The sequence below is a fragment of the Macrobrachium nipponense genome, chromosome 5 (genome assembly GCF_015104395.2).
Source record: "Macrobrachium nipponense isolate FS-2020 chromosome 5, ASM1510439v2, whole genome shotgun sequence".
Taxonomy (NCBI): domain Eukaryota; kingdom Metazoa; phylum Arthropoda; class Malacostraca; order Decapoda; family Palaemonidae; genus Macrobrachium; species Macrobrachium nipponense.
This window is the reverse complement of record NC_061107.1, coordinates 53,369,331-53,388,689: the sequence shown is the minus strand read 5'-3', so window position 1 is coordinate 53,388,689 and position 19,359 is coordinate 53,369,331. Positions and strand designations below refer to the sequence as shown.

Below are 19,359 nucleotides of genomic sequence, written 5' to 3'. Positions count from 1 at the left end.
AATCCTTTGAAACCCTGAGGTACCCATCTGCAGCACAGCGGCTCAGCAGCAACCGCAGCTCTGCAGCACAGCAGCTCAGCGGCGACCGCAGCTCTGCAGCACAGCGGCTCAGCGGCAACCGCAGTTCTGCAGCACAGCGGCTCAGTGGCGACCGCTGCTCTACAGCACAGCAGCTCAGTGGCAACCACAGCTCTGCAGCACAGCAGCTCAGCAGCGACCGCAGCTCTACAGCACAGCGGCTCAGCGGTGACCGCAGCTCTACAGCACAGCGGTGACCACAGCTCTGCAGCACAGCGGCTCAGCAGCGACCGCAGCTCTGTAGCTCAGCGGCGACCACAGCTTAGCGGCTCAGCGGTGACCACAGCTCGGCAGCTCAGTGGCTCAGCGGTGACTGCAGCTCTACAGCACAGTGGCTCAGCAGCAACCGCAGCTCTGTGGCTCAGCGGCAACCGCAGCTCTACAGCACAGTGGCTCAGCAGCAACCGCAGCTCTGTAGCTCAGCGGCAACCGCAGCTCTACAGCACAGTGGCTCAGCGGCGACCGCAGCTCTGTGGCTCAGCGACGACCGCAGCTTAGAGGCTCAGCGTTGACCACAGCTCTGCATCTCAGTGGCTTAGTGGCGACCGCAGCTTTACAGTACAGGGGCTCAGCAGCGACCGCAGCTCTACAGCACAGCGGCTCAGAGGCGATCGCAGTTCTGTGGCTCAGTGGCGACTGCAGCTCTACAGCTCACCGGCTCAGCGGCAACCACAGCTCTATAGCTCAGCGGCAACCGCAGCTTAGCGGCTCAGCAGTGACCACAGCTCTGCAGCTCAGTGGCTCAGTGGCAACTGCAGCTCTACAGCACAGGGGCTGAGCGGCGACCGCAGCTCGATAGCACAGCAGCTCAGCAGCGACCGCAGCTCTGTGAATGGGGCGTCATAGTTATGTTGATCTTAAATAAAAGGCTGAACCAAGTAAGATGACTTCTTGCAAAGACGAGAATGAACTAAATGACGCGTCGGAATATGGTATGGTATTTAGGCTAAAGGCCAAGCACTGGGACCTATGAGGTTATTCAGCGCTGAAACGGAAATTGAGAGTAAAAGGTTTTAAAGGTGTAACAGGAGGAAAACCTTAAAGTAGTTGCTCTATAAATCAATTATTAGGAGAGGGTGGAAAGGAAGATGGAAGAAAGTAAAAATGAGAGGAGGTAAAGTCAAAAGTAATGAAAGGGGTGGCAGGTAGGGGCCGAAGGCACGCTGCAAAGAACCTTGAGTAATCCTACAGTGCACCACATGAGGTGCACTGACGGCGCTAGCCTCCTACGGGGAATGACTCGTCGGAAATTGTGTTTGATTCTGCTCCTCCTCAGTTAATCAACATGGCGACCTAGCTGCCAGTCAAAACCTGGGCGTCATCATAAGCAAAAGTCGACATTATGCGAAAACGCGGCAGCGCAAAACTTTGCACGAGAGCCTAACGTTAAATTTCCATGCAAAAAATTTACTTTTGTACTTAATGCAATGGATCTTTAAATAACTTGTTATAGTTTGTACTATAATTAGCAAATAACTTTTACATTCGGACCCTTCCTAGATAGTGACCCCTAGGGGTTTTCGGGGGCGGGGGTCGTTTTATCTAGGACTAATATTTCTTGAGGGTCATTATTTTTATAGTATGATGTTTACAGTCTTTTGTTTATGTTTTTACGGTAATCCCCAGCGGGCTTGTACTAAGCACGCCGCAAAGGTGGATACATACCGGGTTAAAACTCGTGGGGGTCACTAGCTAGGAAAGATCCGTACATCCTACCATATTATAATACTAATCCCCACAATTCGTGCGTCATCACCAATCTGCTGTTCACACAAGGAATACTTTTTTTCTTTCTTTCTTTCTTTTTTAGGTGCATGGATATCCCTACATTCACAAGTCTTGAACTATGATCAACCTTATTCATTCTCACGAATCATTTACTGTAAACCTTTATGTGGGAAGTTTTCGTAACATACTATATTCAACTGGAACTGGTAACAAACTGCAAGCAGACACGTACAAACAAACACAGATGGAAGCGAAATCGGACGTAAAGATTTCAGTAAAAAATTAATGGTTCTATTGGGTTTAATGAAGAACCCGTTCTTTCGTGCTGTGATAAAAAAAAATGGAGACAGACAGACAGAGAGATTTTTTATTTTTAGTGCTGATTCACTCATATTTCGTCTCCCTTTTACAAGCAGCAAACGATGTTGACGACCCAGAGCCTCGAGAAAAATCATAAACTGCCAGGGTTACATGTCTTTGTTTATTTGTTTGTTTGTTTGTTTTTCCAGTCGTGCGTCCAGGAAACAACAGTCAGAAGGGGAGAGGCTATCGTATCCCACAAATTCCTTCGATGTCAGAGCGTAGCATATTTGAATTTATATTTTCATAGGCATGATGTGCATACCTTTACAAATAGTTCACAGCCTATGATGACTTTTTTAGACTTACTTGACGTTTCTTTCAGGACTTTCAGGTATGATGTTAGCCGTGATGATGGCAGCCCTGATGACGTCTTTGACTTCTATCTTCAATTCGGCGTCAACGATCTTCACCATCGACGTGTGGATGTTGGTCCGGAAGAAGTTCTCCAGAGCGAAGCCCTCTGACGCCGAGCTTCTCATCGTTGGGAAAATCTTCGTTTTGGTGCTTGTTGTCATCTCAGTCGTTTGGATTCCAGTTATTCAGTGCGTCAGAGTTTCGCCATTTTTTCCCAACTTTGCTTACATTATATGTGCCATAATATTCTTAATATTATATTTCAAACACTACACGGAATAAATGGTAAGCGGCTAAAACCACTTTCCTTTCTTCCTTGTGGGGTTATATATATATATATATATATATATATATATATATATATATATATATATATATATATATATATATATATATATATATATATATATATATATACATATATAGATTATTATATCGAGTTATATATTATATATATAATATATTATATATAGTATATATATATGTATGTAATATATTGTCTGTATATAATATGATATATATATAGTATATATATATGATGTATATATATATATATATATATATATATATATATATATATATATCATATATATATTATCTATATACACATATACACGTGCATTATGAGCTGATTTTCCTCCACCAGGTCGTCAGGGAATTCGCAGCTTTTCCACTACATTCAGAGGATTTCCTCCTTTTTGGCGCCTCCAATATGCGCTGTGTTTATACTGGCAATATTTTGGCCAAGGACCACGGAGCCGGTAAGGAAGGGACGGGGGAGAAAGAATAAGGGAGAGAGAGAGATCTGTAATAACGATGCATAACATCCCAATTTATGACCATTACTGTACCTCGTGATATAAACACGTTGATGTAAATCAAGTAACTTAATATCCTCAGAGAGCTTAGATTTCACTTGTGTGTGTGTGTGTGTGTGTAACTTCCTTTTTTTACGATTTCAGAAATAGATATAATTCAGGTGTTTATTCTACAGAATGAAGTTTTTCACCTACCATATTATGGCCGTTTGATTTCTTTAATAAAGAATCCAGCTACTCATCAAGTTAGCCCAATTTCCTTTCATTTCTTTTTTTTTTTTTCAACAGGGCGCCTTCTGGGGACTGATGACTGGCTTGTTCATTGGCATGCTGAGGTTCATCGTCGAGTTCTCCTTCTTGGTGCCTGCATGCGGCACAGGTCAGTAGAGAACGACAAGAGGTTTGTGTGCAAAAGCAACTTTAATTCATTTGCTATCATAAAGGTATGCTTGGAACACTTGAACTTTAGTTTAGCGAGATAACAAATGTTTTTTAAGGGGGACTTCAGTGTATGATACTGAGATTCCTTGTAAGATTATATTTCATACATATACTAATCACAGAATTATGCTTGCAAGTGAACATACATTACACACACTTATGCGCACAAATATATATATATATATATATATATATATATATATATATATATATATATATATATATATATATATATATATATATTTATAAGCGAATACCACAGGAAAATGATAGGCAGAAATCAAAGCGCTTTCGTCTTAACTAAGACATTGCCAAGGAACGAATGGAATACAGATAAACGTTTAAAAAGATCAAGAATACCAGATGGTTATTGTCAAAAGGGTAAAAATCAAAGAGATAATCTAGGATTATTGGATATCACACGGTCACAAACCTAAACATAGATTTAACCCTGCGTTTTACGAAAGCGCGGATTGGCATATCAAAAGCGCGGCAAACGTTGCTGATATAATTGCTTTCAAAAGCGCGGCAGAATATTAAGTCAAAAGCGCGTTTTATCACTCACCTCGAGTTCATTAAGATCGCTCACCTCTTCCGTTAGGCAGATGATAATATCATCTGTTGCCCCCTGCTTATCACGGGAGGTGGAAGTAGGATTTTTAAGCATGAAATATATATATATATATATATATATATATATATATATATATATATATATATATATATATATTTTAAAGTATGTAAGTATATTCTTCTTGCACCTCAGTACAAGCTTGTCCTTGCAATCCTTTATAAAAGCACTTTATATAATTTTATATTCATGTAAAAACAAATACATGTGTCCATAGCATCAGTTTATATGTGCAAGTTCATTGTCAGAGAATGTTCGTCGTTCAATTCTAATTAGCTTTGAAGGCCTCGCCGTCAAGTCGTCAGGTGCCTTTCTTTTCACTGTTGCACGTATTTGCTGTCTTTCTAGTTTAAAGTCGACCTTTAAATTGTTTGTTCATACATGGCCACTATATGGATCAATCAGTTAATGTGCTATCAACTCTACTATGTATAATATCCATCCTGCATTAAGCACTTCTTGCCTTTGATGGTCTTTGAAATGGTGAACTGGACAGCACAGCACAGGATGAAAACAACGGACTGAATGACCATCAAGGTGTAATCAACCGGTTACAACAACAGTGAAAACTTTGTGAATCATTAAGGCATACTAAACGAAACTTATTGAAATAGTGAGTCAAAACGGAATAATCTTGGCGCGCTTTTGTAACTGCATTAAGGGTGGGTTTCGAACTTGTTAACCCATTTAACCCAACCAGAAACTACAACGTATCCAAAACATGTAAAATCTGAATATATTTATTTTGTTGCTTATATTTATCTACAACTTTTCTTCATTATGAAGGCATCAAGTTTAAATAAACCGAGACTTAATTTTTGAATATTTCATTATTTGACTTGATAAAACAAGATTCAATGATATTCCTTTTAACTGTGTCATTACATGGGATTAAAGCTCTTGTAATGACAGTTAAAAAGAATATCATTGAATCTTGTTTCTTCAAGTCAAATAATGGAAATGTTCTAAATTTAAGTATTGGTTTATTTAAACTTGATGCCTTCATAATGGAAAAAGTTGTAGATAAATATAAGCAACAAAATTAATATATTCAGTTTTTACATGTTTTGGACTATACGGATTCAATGTAATTTTTGTTAGGGTTAAATCTATGTTTGGGTTTGTGACCGTCAGATATCGATAATCCTGGATTACCTCTTGGATTTCTACGCTTTTGACAATTAACCATCTGGTATTCTTCATCTTTTTGTTTACCTGATAACTTTCTTTCCAACTGTATTTCATTCGTTCCTTGACAATGTCTTAGTAAAGACGAAAGCGCTTAGATTTCTGCCTATTATTTTCCTGTGGTATTCGCTTATTTAACGAAGCCACGTGCATCTACTGTGATTTTTAAAACATATATATATGTGTGTGTGCGTGTGAATGTGTGTGTAGTATAAATTTACATGTTTGTATATACATATTTTTCCCCTTTTTTTTTACCCCCAATTTTTTTCTTCTAGGTCTTCCTGACCCAAGGCCGCCTATTGTGAAGCAGTTGATAGGCAATGTCCATTATCTACACTTCAGCATCATACTCTGGCTCATCACGGGAGCTGTGACCATTGGAGTGTCACTCATGACCAAACCTATTCCTCCCGAATGTGTGAGTCAAGGACAGACGCTTTGTCCCATTCTTGGTTGTTTAAATATCCAATGTAATCGTGAAAATTCTACCATGTTTATGCATCTCTCCATGCATATATATACAATATATATATATATATATATATATATATATATATATATATATATATATATATATATATATATATATATATATATATATATCATATATTAAAAAATATATATATATATATATATATATATAATATATAGAGAGAGAGAGAGAGAGGAGAAGCACGAGAGAGAGAGAGAGGAGAGAGAGAGAGAGAGGTGCATATCCTCTTTCTGTAACCTATCAACTTAATTTCCTTCTTAAAAGGGACCTTAAACGAAACCGAGATAAGCCACTATATTTCGACGATACACATCGGTCCTCGTCTCTGTACTGATGGAAATTGGTCGAAGTATACATGCATACATACGTACGTATATATATGTGTGGTATGTATGTATGGCATGTATACAAGTATACATGCCATTCATGCATACAAACGTACATATATAATGTATGTATGTATAAGTGAATCACGAAAATATGGAAAGTGATGAATTTCTAAATAAAGGTAAAAAGCCTCGAAGGAAAGTGAAACAAAATAGCGTTGCAAGATCTTTCAACTCAAAGTCCTTTACGTAGCCGTGGCTTCTACCTATATATATATATATATATATATATATATATATATATATATATATATTATATATATATAATATTATATCTCTCTCTCTCTTTGGACAATAGAGATTAGTGTAGTATAGTATTTTGAAAAAGGGCGCATCAGTTTGTTCTCGCCTAAAACAACAATACCGTTAAGATGGATTATTTGCATCATTTCTCTAAACAGTTTGCATATGTTAACCCTCAATGGAACCCCAAGAATAATTTGACATATTCGAGTTACAGCAATCAATCACTCTGAATTAATCGTCCACATAATATCCTTTCAAGTTATACCGCTTGACGTTTTGGACTCGCCGAGATCCCCGAGTTCGAAAGCCGATAGATGGCGACTCTGAAGACGACGCGGTGCAGCAGATTAAGAGAGCCGACTCGGCCAACCATGGCCGCCCTGGTGATTCGACTGCTTCCCTGTCACAAATGGACATTGAAAGTTCACCTCAAAGTAAGAAACATTCCTTTGGGTCAGTTTTATCTGGTCATATGCCTCACTGCAGAGGTTGCATAAGAATGGCTTACTTTATGAAATATCGTTCCAGTCCAATAACAACTATATTTGCCAGGAATCTTTTTATCTAGGAACAGTGTCTTAACACATTTAGCAGTTCAAGCTTACTTAATGAGACAGATTGAAATGCTACCGACTGGCAGCATTTTCGATAATTAATTGATTAACTTCAAATAGATTATTTCATACCAAGAGTCCTTGTGTCTCATGTTCATTATTTTAGAAGCTCGTCTCGTCTGAATCAATGAGTTTTGCTCGTGTGTTTATAATTTCATCAGTTTCACTAGTTTCTTTAAAACTGAAAATTTTCTTCACTTTCAGATAAAAGTAAACTGAAGAACTGCTTAGACACATTGACAGGGAGGGCCAGCGGCACCACCCAAGGTGCAGTAACCACAGACACACCACCAAACGAACCCTCTGAGGAGCAGTTGGCAAAGGAGGCCGCGGATTTCCTCGAGGAAAAGACTTTTCTGAGAAGGTGAGTCGTGTAGCCTACCTCCAAAAATATCTTGAGAATGCCTAAACTTTCTCCTGTATCCTCATCATAACCTAAGTCAGACTAATGATCTAATGATAAAAAGGTAGCTTGTAGTAAACGTCGCACCATGAAACGTGGAGTAAATAATAGACGTTTGGAGTTTGTTTGACAATTGGAATTGATCCTACAAATAGAGTTTTTTGAGTAGGAAGTGGATTTCGGATATCTTGCTTTCAAATATTTACAGGAAGAAAAACATACTCTATTAAATCTTAATTTACATTTTTTTAAATTCGTGTTACTTAAATTTCAATTACATTTCACTGCATTCAGGTCAAAAATACTATAAGTACACAGGATACTCAAGTGAGCCACATGAGCTGTACTACCACGGCGCCAGTAGAGAACACTGGCGCCTGTAATCAAAATTAAAAAGCATGATGGCATAAATCCCAACCAATAGGAACACGATTTTCCATATGATTGACGATTAGAGTCATTTACTTACATACTGTGTTCGGAAGGTATAATTTGGCTGCGGCTTATGTAGCCAAACTTTAATTTTTGTGGATCACATTTTGAAGTGACTAAAACATACCTGTTAGAAATAAATATTATAGTTTCAATTTATAAGAAATACAACTGTATTGTATTTGTAGTGCTGCTCAGCATTCATTGTGTACAGAGAAAATCTTGGATATATAGCATTCAGAGAAAATCCTGGAGGCAAGGTATCAAGATTAAGCCCACAATGCATGGCATAAAATGAAGAATTCTGAATACATAGTATAAACATTCTGAATACATGGTATAGAGAGAAAATCTTGAACTCATGGTACAAAGAGAAAATCGTGAATGCATGGATTAAGGAGGAAATCTTTAATGCATGGTTTTTGCATTCATGACGTAGACCAGAGCTCAGGTTAAGAGCACCTGCTACCTTGCAGGTTGATACCTCTTTAGGTAAAGGCCAATATTCAAAATTATGACATTTCTCAAAAAGAATACCCGAAATCACTAACAGTTGATGGATTTATCCCCAGCAGATGAGTTTGGTTAAGACCCAATAGGTCTTAGTCAGCTATAAACTTCAAGCTTCAAAGAACTGGCTAGCCATAGATTCTACCATGTAAATGGACAGGCATTATTTAAAAAATAGCCGCTAGTCCCAGGCATACAGGAGTGTTAAGAATCTCCAGTTTATAAATATTAACAAGAATTGAAAACATGAAAACAGAACATAAGAACCATGACTCAAATTGGAATGACTGAAGAGGAAGAAAATAAATACAAAGGATATGAGCTGCTCTTCTCTGCTGTTTGTATGTCACCGTGAAAAGAATATGAATAAGTGAAGCTGGAAGGCAGTAATGTGCGTATGTATTTGGGAAGAACACATGAGCAGAAAAGGAGTAGGATGATCTTGACGTTACATGTAGAAAAGGCACTGACTGACTGGAGGGCATTAAGCTATAGATCACTGCTGCCATGATTTAAAATGAATTTGTGCAACTTGAATATTATAGTGCACTATGCACCAACTAGTGAACACTCCGAAGAAATAAAAGATGACTTTTGTACAGAAGTAGTACAGAATATGTCAGAAAGAGATATGAGAGATTTAAATGCAAAAGTTGGTGGGAACAATGAAGGTATGAGAGACGTAATGTATACAGTATAAAAAAGGCTGGGAGAGGTTGCAGTCTAAATGATACAATTCATTAGTTTTTGTGCTGTAAATTGGTAACTGGAGGTACTTTTTTCCAACATAAATACACTCGGACATTTCCAGATGACAGTTATAGTAACCAAATTGAACATAATCTATTACTCTACAAAGTAAAAACCACAGAAAAGTAAAGAGCTACAGAGGAGCAGATGTCAGCAGTGATCAACAACTTGCCATTGCCACACTGAAGATGACATAAAAGAACTCAACTAAAAAGTTGAGAAAGTATCTGGTTTGATAGTAATCATCTCCTTGAAGATGAACATAGAAAAACTTTCGTAATTGAATACAGTAACAGAATTGCAGCTTTCGAAACCGTATCTAAGGCGGAGCAGACAATGAATGAGAAAAATACTGGGATATGAGGTAATAAGACAGAAGCCTTGGAACTCAGATGGACGTGGAATGCAATAAAGAAAGGACAAAAGCAAAAGACACTTGTAGACTAGTTTCAGCGAATTAATGATGACCATAAAATAGAAAGAGTTAAGTACTCAAGTCTAGATACTGAAGCTGAATGAAAACCAATTACAGCCAAGAGAAAATATTTGGACAAAATCATGTATATACAGTATTCAGGGAGTGACGTTGGTGTTAGGGTAGTCCACAGACTTATCAATAAAATATCCAGGGGTGCAAAGAAAAGACGGAAAACGCTGGCAAAAGTGGAATCAGTAATGAAGAAACTTACGAGATGAAAAACACCAGGTTGTAATGAAATCAAAGCAGTGATATTTTAGCCAAAACCAAAATTTACCCTTATGCTATATATATACTCGTTTTTTTTTTTTTCATCTGTGGTGTTTGGGTATGGTAACACTGCATCCTTATTTCGAATATTAACGGTGTAAGTGACATACAGTAAATTATTAAAACACTTTTCAGTTGCAAATGTGTGCCCAGATATCCTTTTATTTACCTTAAACTTACACATAGCGTAACTATCTAAAGCCCGGGACGCAGTGTTACCATACTGTCGTGGTAATTGCTTCATAGCAAAGAATTATGAGTTAAAAGGAAAGGAAAACGCATCTTCAAGAAGTTCTGCTGCAAGGAGGCATTCGCGCAAGTGTTAGAGGTGCCTGTTCTCATGCTAGTTCTGGAATTGTCAGGCGTGTTGGGGAACGCAACAGGCGCCGAAGTGTCGTGAGAAACGCCGCGACTTCTGATGCAATACTTCGTCGAGAAACTTCTAAATCATTCCAGTAATCTCGGGAGTCTGTGACGTTCGCCGTAGGCCCCGCCCCCAATAATGCCACATAAATACGACGGATGAAGTAGGAGAAGGCAGATCAGCATCAGAGAGTCACAGATCTGATCAGTGAGAGCTCAGCAGCAGAGATCAGAGATCATCCGGGAGAGATAAGAGAAGAAGGAACCTATGAAGGATCAGAGAGAAAAAGTCACTCGTGAGTTTGATCGGATTCTGGTTGAGTCGTCGTCAGGAGTGGACAACCAAGTTATTTCCACGTTGAGCTAGACTTCAGAGAAGAAACATTCTGTGAGAGGTTTTGAGAAGTTCCTGCCCTTCGAGTATCAAGAATAGACATTATTTTCTGCAATACGGAGTCAAGAAGACATCTGCAATCGCAGTTCTCCTGTTGTGAAGCCATCATTTCGAGTCGCAAAACTGGCCAGCAAGGACTTTCACTACCCCACCGTTTCCCCAGTTCATGCAGTGTAAGATTTTACTTTTTTTATGTAAATAGGAGATACCATTCTGCATTTATCTTTGTTAGTAAGTTTGTAAATAAACCTTTGTTGTGGTAGTGTTTCTTTCTATATTCGTATCACCAGTTTCAGCTGTTGGTGTTGAATTCTTTTTGTTTATCATAATATCGAACATGGAGCGGACCTCTCTCTCGGCCCGTAACATTTTGTGGCGACCTTGCTTAGAATATATTCAGCACTTTAACAGTTTGAAACAGGGAGAATATAGAAAGAGCCAGAATGAGTGAGATGGTGAAAGAGTTTATTGAGTCAGGTAAGCTCCTAGGTCTAGAGGGGAATGATCTCCGTGAGTATGTTGAAAAGAAAGAAAGAGAAAAGTATGAGAGAGATGAAAGAGCGGCTGAGAGAGAGGAAAGAGCAGCTGAGAGAGAGGAAAGAGCAGCTGAGAGAGAAGTGCAGCAAGCGAGAGAAGCAATGAAAATGCAGCAAGAGAGAGGAATGTTGGTAATGCAGCAGGAAGAAAGAGAAAGAACGTATGTATGCGCAGGAAGAAAGAGAAAGAACGTATGCACGAGTTGGAAATTGCTCGGTTAAGGCAAAGCACTCTTAACAGTCAGTCAGGCCAGAACGAAAACGAAACTGATAGGTTAGGTATGAGTGCAGTGCTGAAATTAGTACCAAAGTTTGATGAGGAAGATGTAACGAAATATTTCATGTGTTTTGAGAAGTTAATGGAAAGAGTAGGTTCTCCTAAAGGACACTTACTGTGTATAGTTGCATGTCTAAGGAGGAATGTGATGATTATGATATTGTGAAAGAAACTGTTCTTAGTGCGTACAGGTTAGTACCGGAGGCGTACCATAAGAAATTTAGAAATTTGAGAAAGGATGAAAATATTACGTATGTGGAATACGGTAAGAAGTTAGAAAGGCTGTTTTTTGACAAATATAGTCTAACTCATAATTTGAGTGTTAGTAAGAAACGAAATGATCCTTCGTCTGGTAGAGTACAAAACAGTAAAGGTTTCAGTTCTAGTAATAGCAATGCGAGTAAAAGTGACTATTCCTGTTATACATGCGGAAAACCGGGTCATACGTCTAAGGTTTGTAAGAGTAAAGTGGCATCTAGTGGCTCAGAATTAACTTGTTTCCGACGTAATGGGAAAGGACATTTAGCTAGAAATTGTGCGGTAGAAAGGAAGGACATTAAGAAACCAGTGTCTCTAGTTAACCTTTCGTCAAGTAGGAATGATGTGATGAGGGGAACTAGAAAATATTTTGGTGAATTTCTGTCAGAAGGTGTAGTGTCCTCTCTTGGAGGAGTATTTTCGAGAGAAGTGGTCTTGCTTCGAGACACAGGAGCTGCTGTCTCACTGATTAGGAGAGAGAGTGTGCCAGACAGGGCAGAAATCAATATGGAAGAAAAAGTCATGTTAGGTGGATTTCCTAACACTTGTGTTTTTTGTCCTTTGTTGAAGTTGAATTTAGAAAGTCAGGTAGTGTCAGGAGAAGTGAAACTTGCAGTTGTTGACAGTTTGCCCATTGATGGCGTTGACATTATTGTCGGTAATGACTTAGCTTTATCCAAAAATGTGAATCCGGTTGTGAGGGATATTCCAGTGCCTGAAATGGTAGTAACTAGGTCGGGTTTGGATACAGACATAGACTACGGTCATAATTTGTTCGTGGATTCGAACAAGTGTGAGTTCGTGGATTCGAACGAGTGTGAGTTCGTGGATTCGAACGAGAGTGAGTTCGTGGATTCAAACAAGAGTGAGTTCGTGGATTCGAACATGAGTGAGTTCGTGAATTCGAACGAGTGTGGTAAAGGTGGCGAGGTTGATCTTAGCACGAGAGTAGCTGAGAAACCTAACTCTATCGTTGACAGTGATAGCCAAGGGGAAGGCGTAACTGTCAAAAGTAACGTACCAGTATCTAGTACTAGTTATGGTGATGAATTAGGCCCTAACGTTTTGGATAAGGATGAGCTAGTCAATTTTCAGAGAGGATGAAACACTAACCCGAATTTTTTAATGTGAGCTGGATGATGATCTCGATGATGTGTGTAAGGAAACTTTTTGTTTAATGGACGAAGTTTTGTGTCGTTATGTTCGTCCTAAGTCAGGTAGTAAAGGGAAAATCACCGAACAATTAGTGGTTCCTAGGAAGCTTCGTGAGCTAGTTTTGAAGTTAGCACATGATGAGCAAGGACATTTAGGAGTAAATAAAACTTTCAAGTGTATTAGTAGGGCGTACTTTTGGCCTAAGATGAAAAGTGACGCAAAGAGATATGTTCTAAGCTGTCATGAATGCCAAATTGCCGGGAAACCGAATCAAGTAATTACGAGTTCAGTTGTGTAATATTCCTTCAGTAGGCGAATCTTTTGAGAATGTATTTATCAATATGGTCGGCCCTTTGTCTGTAAGTAAGGGTAGAGAAGATTACACAACTAATCTAGAGTATTATAAAAACAATTTAAGAGATATTTGGCAACTAGCGAAGGAGAACGGGAGTCAAGAGGAAACTAAAGAGAAACATGATCTTAGAGCAGGAAAGAGAAGTTTGTGTGTAAGAGATAAAGTTTTAGTACTAGTCCAGAAAGAAGGTTCCGCTTTACCTTATAAGTTCGAAGGTCCTTTTTCAGTGTTAGAGGAGAGGGGAAATATACATTATAGAATTGATATGGGTAAGAGTAGGGCAAAGTCAATGAATGTAAACTTGCTTCAGAATTATAAAGAACGGCCCGAGCCGTGGCCTCCGCCCATGTAACAGTGTTACTGAGAGAAATTAGTTTTGAGAAAAATGCAAGAGGTGTTTTAGTATTTCAAAGTTTTAAGCAGAGTTCAGAGAATGGAAAAAGTAAGAGGAAAGGATAATGTGATAGCTAATAGCCTCTATAGAGTTTTCAGAATGAGTAGCCTAATGGGCATTTTCTATTTTGGCACGAGTGGTTGAGTGAATGGAGAAGTATTAAAGCTTTATGCAGAATTGTTCCCCTGCTGTTTAATTCTTGTTTCTATTTAGAAAAAAATAAAATAAGTTGATTTCATTTTGTTTTCTTTTTTGGGGGGACGTGTCATGGTAATTGCTTCATAGCAAAGAATTAAGAGTTAAAAGGAAAGGAAAATGCATCTTCAAGAAGTTCTGCAGTGAGGAGGCATTCTTGCATGTGTTGGAGGTGCCTGTTCTCATAATGGTTCTGGAATCGTCAGGCGTGTTGGGGAACGCAACAGGCGCCGAAGTGTCGTGAGAAACGCTGCGACTTCTGATGCAATGCTTCGTCGAGAAACTTCTAAATCATTCCGGTAATCTTGGGAGTCTGTGACGTTCGCCGTAGGCCCCGCCCCCAGAATGCCATATAAATACGACAGACGAAGTAGGAGAAGGCAAATCATCATCAGAGAGAGTCACAGATCTGATCAGTGAGAGCTCAGCAGCAGAGATCAGAGTTCATCCGGGAGAGATAAGAGAAGAAGGAACCTATGAAGGATCAGAGAGAAAAAGTCGCTCGTAAGTTTGATCGGATTCTGGTCGAGTCGTTGTCAGGAGTGGACGACCGAGTTATTTCCACGTTGAGCAAGATTTCAGAGAAGAAACGTTCTGCGAGAGGTTTTGAGAAGTTCCTGCCCTTCGAGTATCAAGAATAGACATTATTTTCTGCAATACGGAGTCAAGAAGACATCTGCAACCGCAGTTCTCCTGTTGTGAAGCCATTGCTTCGAGTCGCAAAACTGGCCAGTAAGGACTTTCACTACCCCACCATTTCCCCAGTTCATGCAGTGTAAGATTTTACTTTTTTTATGTAAATAGGAGATACCATTCTGCATTTATCTTTGTTAGTAAGCTTGTAAATAAACCTTTGTTGTGTTAGTGTTTCTTTCTATATTCGTATCCCCAGTTTCAGCTGTTGGTGTTGAATTCTTTTTGTTTATCAAAATATCGAACTTGGAGCGGACCTCTTTCTCGGTCCTTAACACATACACAAACACCACAAGCGGGACGACACATGAAAATAAAAACAGAGTATAGTTCGACTTATGCAGAATATGGAATGTGGAATCAAATCCTGATGACTTTGAACTGGAAGTCATAGCGAAGATACTAAAGAAAGGTGACCTTTCTGTATATGGTGACTATTGAGGACTTGCATTTGCATCAGCTTTAATGGAAATGTAAGCTATGATTGTTCTCAACAGGCTGGAGAAGGGAACTGATAAAAGTTTAAAGATAAACTACTGGTTATTGAATCCGAGAATGCGTGACAGCGTCCACAGAAAATTTTATGTCAAGTGTTGGAACTAAAACAGACTGAAAATGCCGACGAAAGTAAGTGTACTAAGTCTAGTAGAATCAGTATTACTATTCGGGCATAAATCAGGATATGACAATGAAACTATATATAGAAGATTTTATTCATTTGAGTATAATGCTTTTAGAAGAATATTAGAAGTAAGATGGCACGACAGAGTTAGACGTTATACCAGTACGAAAACTGGGAAGTTCCATTATGTAGACAAAATAATGATGAAAGGGAGACGGAGATGACTTAGACATATCCGTCGCACAAACCCTGGGAGATTGGTAGTACCAAGATGGAATAACATAAGGTGTGTTCACCGAGGGATCCGATCGCTAAGTTCCCTCTCTCAGTGACGTCACTGGAGCACATCGACTGGGCGATGCACTTGTCACTCCGTAAGTTGCATTGTTGCAGTTCACGATTATGGGTGTGTATTCCCTATTTGGGTGCACTAATAGTTCCAGACAGTATGGGATTTGTTTTCACAGGTTCCCTAAAGACCCCGAGGAGTCCAAAGTATGGATTAATGCATGTAAAAGAAGTGATAACATTAATGTTAAGGATGCCAGGATTTGTTCTGTCCATTTCCAGACAGAAGAATACGAATGAAATCTTCAATATGAACTGCTAACACAACTTTACCAGAGAAGTTATCACAGATTAAAGAAAACCACAGTTCTCTCTAAATTTACCTGTTAAGGACGTAAAGTCAGGTGTGGTTTAACAATTTGTTTACAATCTCATTAGTGCAATTTTTAGTGACATATCTTCGGTTGATAAGTAGCATGGACTAAATTCTTGAAATGAAGTACTAAATTAGATTAGGCCTAGCCTATGCAATGAAGGAAGAAATTATGTTATTAAGGCTATCCAATTTTTTTTCGTTTATACTTTCATTTTATGAATGTAAAGTTGATCGAACAGGTGATTAGACCTATGCGTAATGACGTACTTCTGAGTACGTCTTCCTGTGCAGACAATATAATTAGGCCTAGACCTTTTATTTCTTAAGAACCCCACTAAAGGATATCATGGGGTCAGAGTATAGACTGAGTTCAAGTGTAGACTGAGGAATTTCTTGTCAGGTAAGAACAACATTTTAAGCAATCACAGTCATAATGTCGCTCCCAATGATGATGATAACATGCCATTTATGAGCAATACTAGTGTTATGGAACCAGGTAAGTCTTGGGTTTCCAAAACCCCTGAAGAGAGTGACTCCAGTCATGTTGACTTAGACTCTGAATTATGTATCTCTACTCATCTCTTGATGAGAATTCCTCAGGAAGGTTTACCTAATGAGCTGGAGGAAGAGGATTTTGTAGATCTTGGAGTAGAGTCTGAAAATGGTATAGAAATTGAAGCCTTAAATTATCTGAGATGTTATATAGCTCATAAGTACAGAAATAAATATCCTTCCTTAGGATTCCCAGAAATTGAAGGCCTAAACAACGACTGGATCTCCAAAGTGAGGAGGAAAGTGCTGTTTAGGCCCAGTTCTCAATTTGTCAGTAATTGAAAGGAAATGGAATAACTCTTTAAATCTTTTCATGGGGAAAGTTGAAACCAGGCGTTGATGGGATTACGAAATTAGTTAATATTTTCAGGGAATAGAATTTCTTAAAAAAGGTGTAAACAAAATGAAAAAAATTCTTCAGTAATTTTTGGTAAATAAAAGCGTATAATTTTTGGTAAATAAAAGAACAATACGCTAAGTCAATAAAATTCTGGAAAGTTTTTTGTTTTTTTTCATATTCATTCACCCTCGTTACTTTAGTTATTTGTATTCCAACAAGATTATATTCTGTATGGTAAGGTCTTAGGTATCTTGATATAACTGTGTTTTAAGTGATAGAGAGAGAAAAAGTATTTTCCTGTTTGGAAATTGTGAACACCAGCATAGCAACAAATTACTGTCAAAACATACGTAATCATTAAGTGCACTGCCCAGTCGACGCGCACCTGTGACGTCACAGTGCGGGAACCGAGCGACCGACGATCTCGCCTTATGTTATTCCATCTTGGGTAGTACTACAAGGTGTCAAATGATCACACTCGGTGATTGAACGAGCTGGAAGACTTGGACCTGCCAGATGAGAACTATGAGAAGTGAGGCTGGAGATGTGTAAAGATTTGTGGTTGATAAAGCACAGGAAAGACATGAGTGGAAGAGGTTCACGGAAGCCCTCTACGTCACTTGGCGTTGGAGGCGATGATGATTCAGAAATAAGTTTTCAAGTAATTCTTTTAATTATTGTAGATAATATTTATGACCTATGGAAGGCTCATTTCTCCTCCTTTATATTATTCTTTATGTATGCTTATGCGCAAGAGTATATATTATATTTAGCCTTATAAGTTATTTGTTAACATGATTCATAACATATAATGTTTTTTACTCGATTGATTTTTGACACAGGCTCGTGAACAGCAACGCCGTCCTTTGCCTGACGCTCTGCACTTTTGTGTGGGGATTCTTCGCGTGATTTGGCGTTGGGGTCCTTGAGCCACACGAGTTCTCGGAGCAACTTGTTCATTTATGACGAAATGAAAAAGCGGAGTTGCCTTCTGGGTTGTGTGTTAAGGTACAATGTTGATATCATATCCTCCTATTAATGGTAAATTTTTTTTAGTATATCTTATACTGTAATGAATTATCAAATGTAAGGTTAAATGTTGTTTTGTTTAAGATAGATACTATATGAGATGCATTAGTACATTTAGTGATAGTAGGCTGTTTTAAGGTTACCAAGAAATAGTGTAAGAACTTTGAGTTTTATATTTTTAATATAAATTTTTCGGAATCCTTCATGAAATGTCAAGGAAATATTCGCTGAATGGATAATAAGATGTATAACTGTGTATCAATAACATGTAGTTATCAGTGTGAAAGAATAGGTCTACGAGCAACGCGTGTGACGAACTTCAAGAAGAGTACAAATTTTTGGCATGCAAAAATTTGCTCTCTCGATTTATCTTGTCTTTCTCATATGCTTGCCATGAAACATGTTATTTTTGCAGCATTGAGAAGTCTTCGGGCTATTTTAGGAGTTTGAGTCACATGACTCAAACTCTTGAATAACACGAAGTTTCTGTCTAATTGTCATATTTCAATTTTGCCTTTTTTACCTAATGTAGTACCTCTTATGTTGATCTCTTTTTCAATAAACGTGATGATTCTCTTTTATTTCCATATATAAATCCCTCTCCATGTGATGCCTGATTTCTGATAAATCATCCAAGTCTGTTTCAATAACACCAGATTCTACTTCATTTAATTTCCCCAAATCTAAATGCATTCACAGTGTCTACTCTCTAGAGCGGTGCAAGTTTTTCAAGTGGGTGAGGTTGCTAGTCTAGCGCCTTTTCCTTGAAGTGTGTGTCCTCTTATGCTTGTTTACATATATATATATATATATATATATATATATATATATATATATATATATATATATATATATATATATATTCCCGGGCGTGGCCGTAGAGGAGATAAAATGGATGAATCTACGAGTGCCTTGTCAATAACACTGACTTGGAGTGCCCATGCTCCAGTGAGTATGTAGAAAGTAGGACTTTAGTGATTATACAGTTTCAACTACAGACTGGGATTCAAGGAAACTTAATTCGCCCATTTAGTTCATATAATTTACTAAAGGGGATCGGAAGATAAAATACAAGAACTAACTGTTACAAAAGACAATCTCAAGAGCTAAGTGCCACACTACTGCATATAAGTACATAAACCTCATTGGGTTAAATTCATCAGTAAAACAGAAATAGGATGCTTGCAGATATGTCAAGAGTGACACCATTGACCTACAAGTGACACACCATAGGAACTCAACATTGGAGCTGCAAATGAAAGGCGTGTTGTAACATGAATGGGATTAAGACCAAAACAAATGTGGAATACACTCAACAAAAGGGACTACTTAAACAAGTGAGTCAG

At 38.3% G+C, this 19,359-nt stretch overlaps 1 protein-coding gene across 3 annotated transcripts in view; it reads left to right on the top strand.

Annotated features, from left to right (window-relative positions):
• The window catches only part of LOC135215306 (sodium/glucose cotransporter 4-like), a 118,382-nt gene extending 99,788 nt beyond the window's left edge, over window positions 1-18,594 (top strand). For all 3 annotated transcript variants that reach the window (XM_064249866.1, XM_064249865.1, XM_064249867.1), the window contains exons 8-14: window positions 2,492-2,711; window positions 3,170-3,284; window positions 3,630-3,720; window positions 5,880-6,022; window positions 6,989-7,163; window positions 7,548-7,707; window positions 17,827-18,594. In XM_064249866.1, the coding sequence (XP_064105936.1) occupies window positions 2,492-2,711; window positions 3,170-3,284; window positions 3,630-3,720; window positions 5,880-6,022; window positions 6,989-7,163; window positions 7,548-7,707; window positions 17,827-17,893 (971 nt within the window). In that variant the 3' untranslated portion in view covers window positions 17,894-18,594. The remainder of the gene's footprint in view (window positions 1-2,491; window positions 2,712-3,169; window positions 3,285-3,629; window positions 3,721-5,879; window positions 6,023-6,988; window positions 7,164-7,547; window positions 7,708-17,826) is intronic.
• The last annotated feature ends 765 nt before the right edge of the window (window positions 18,595-19,359 follow it).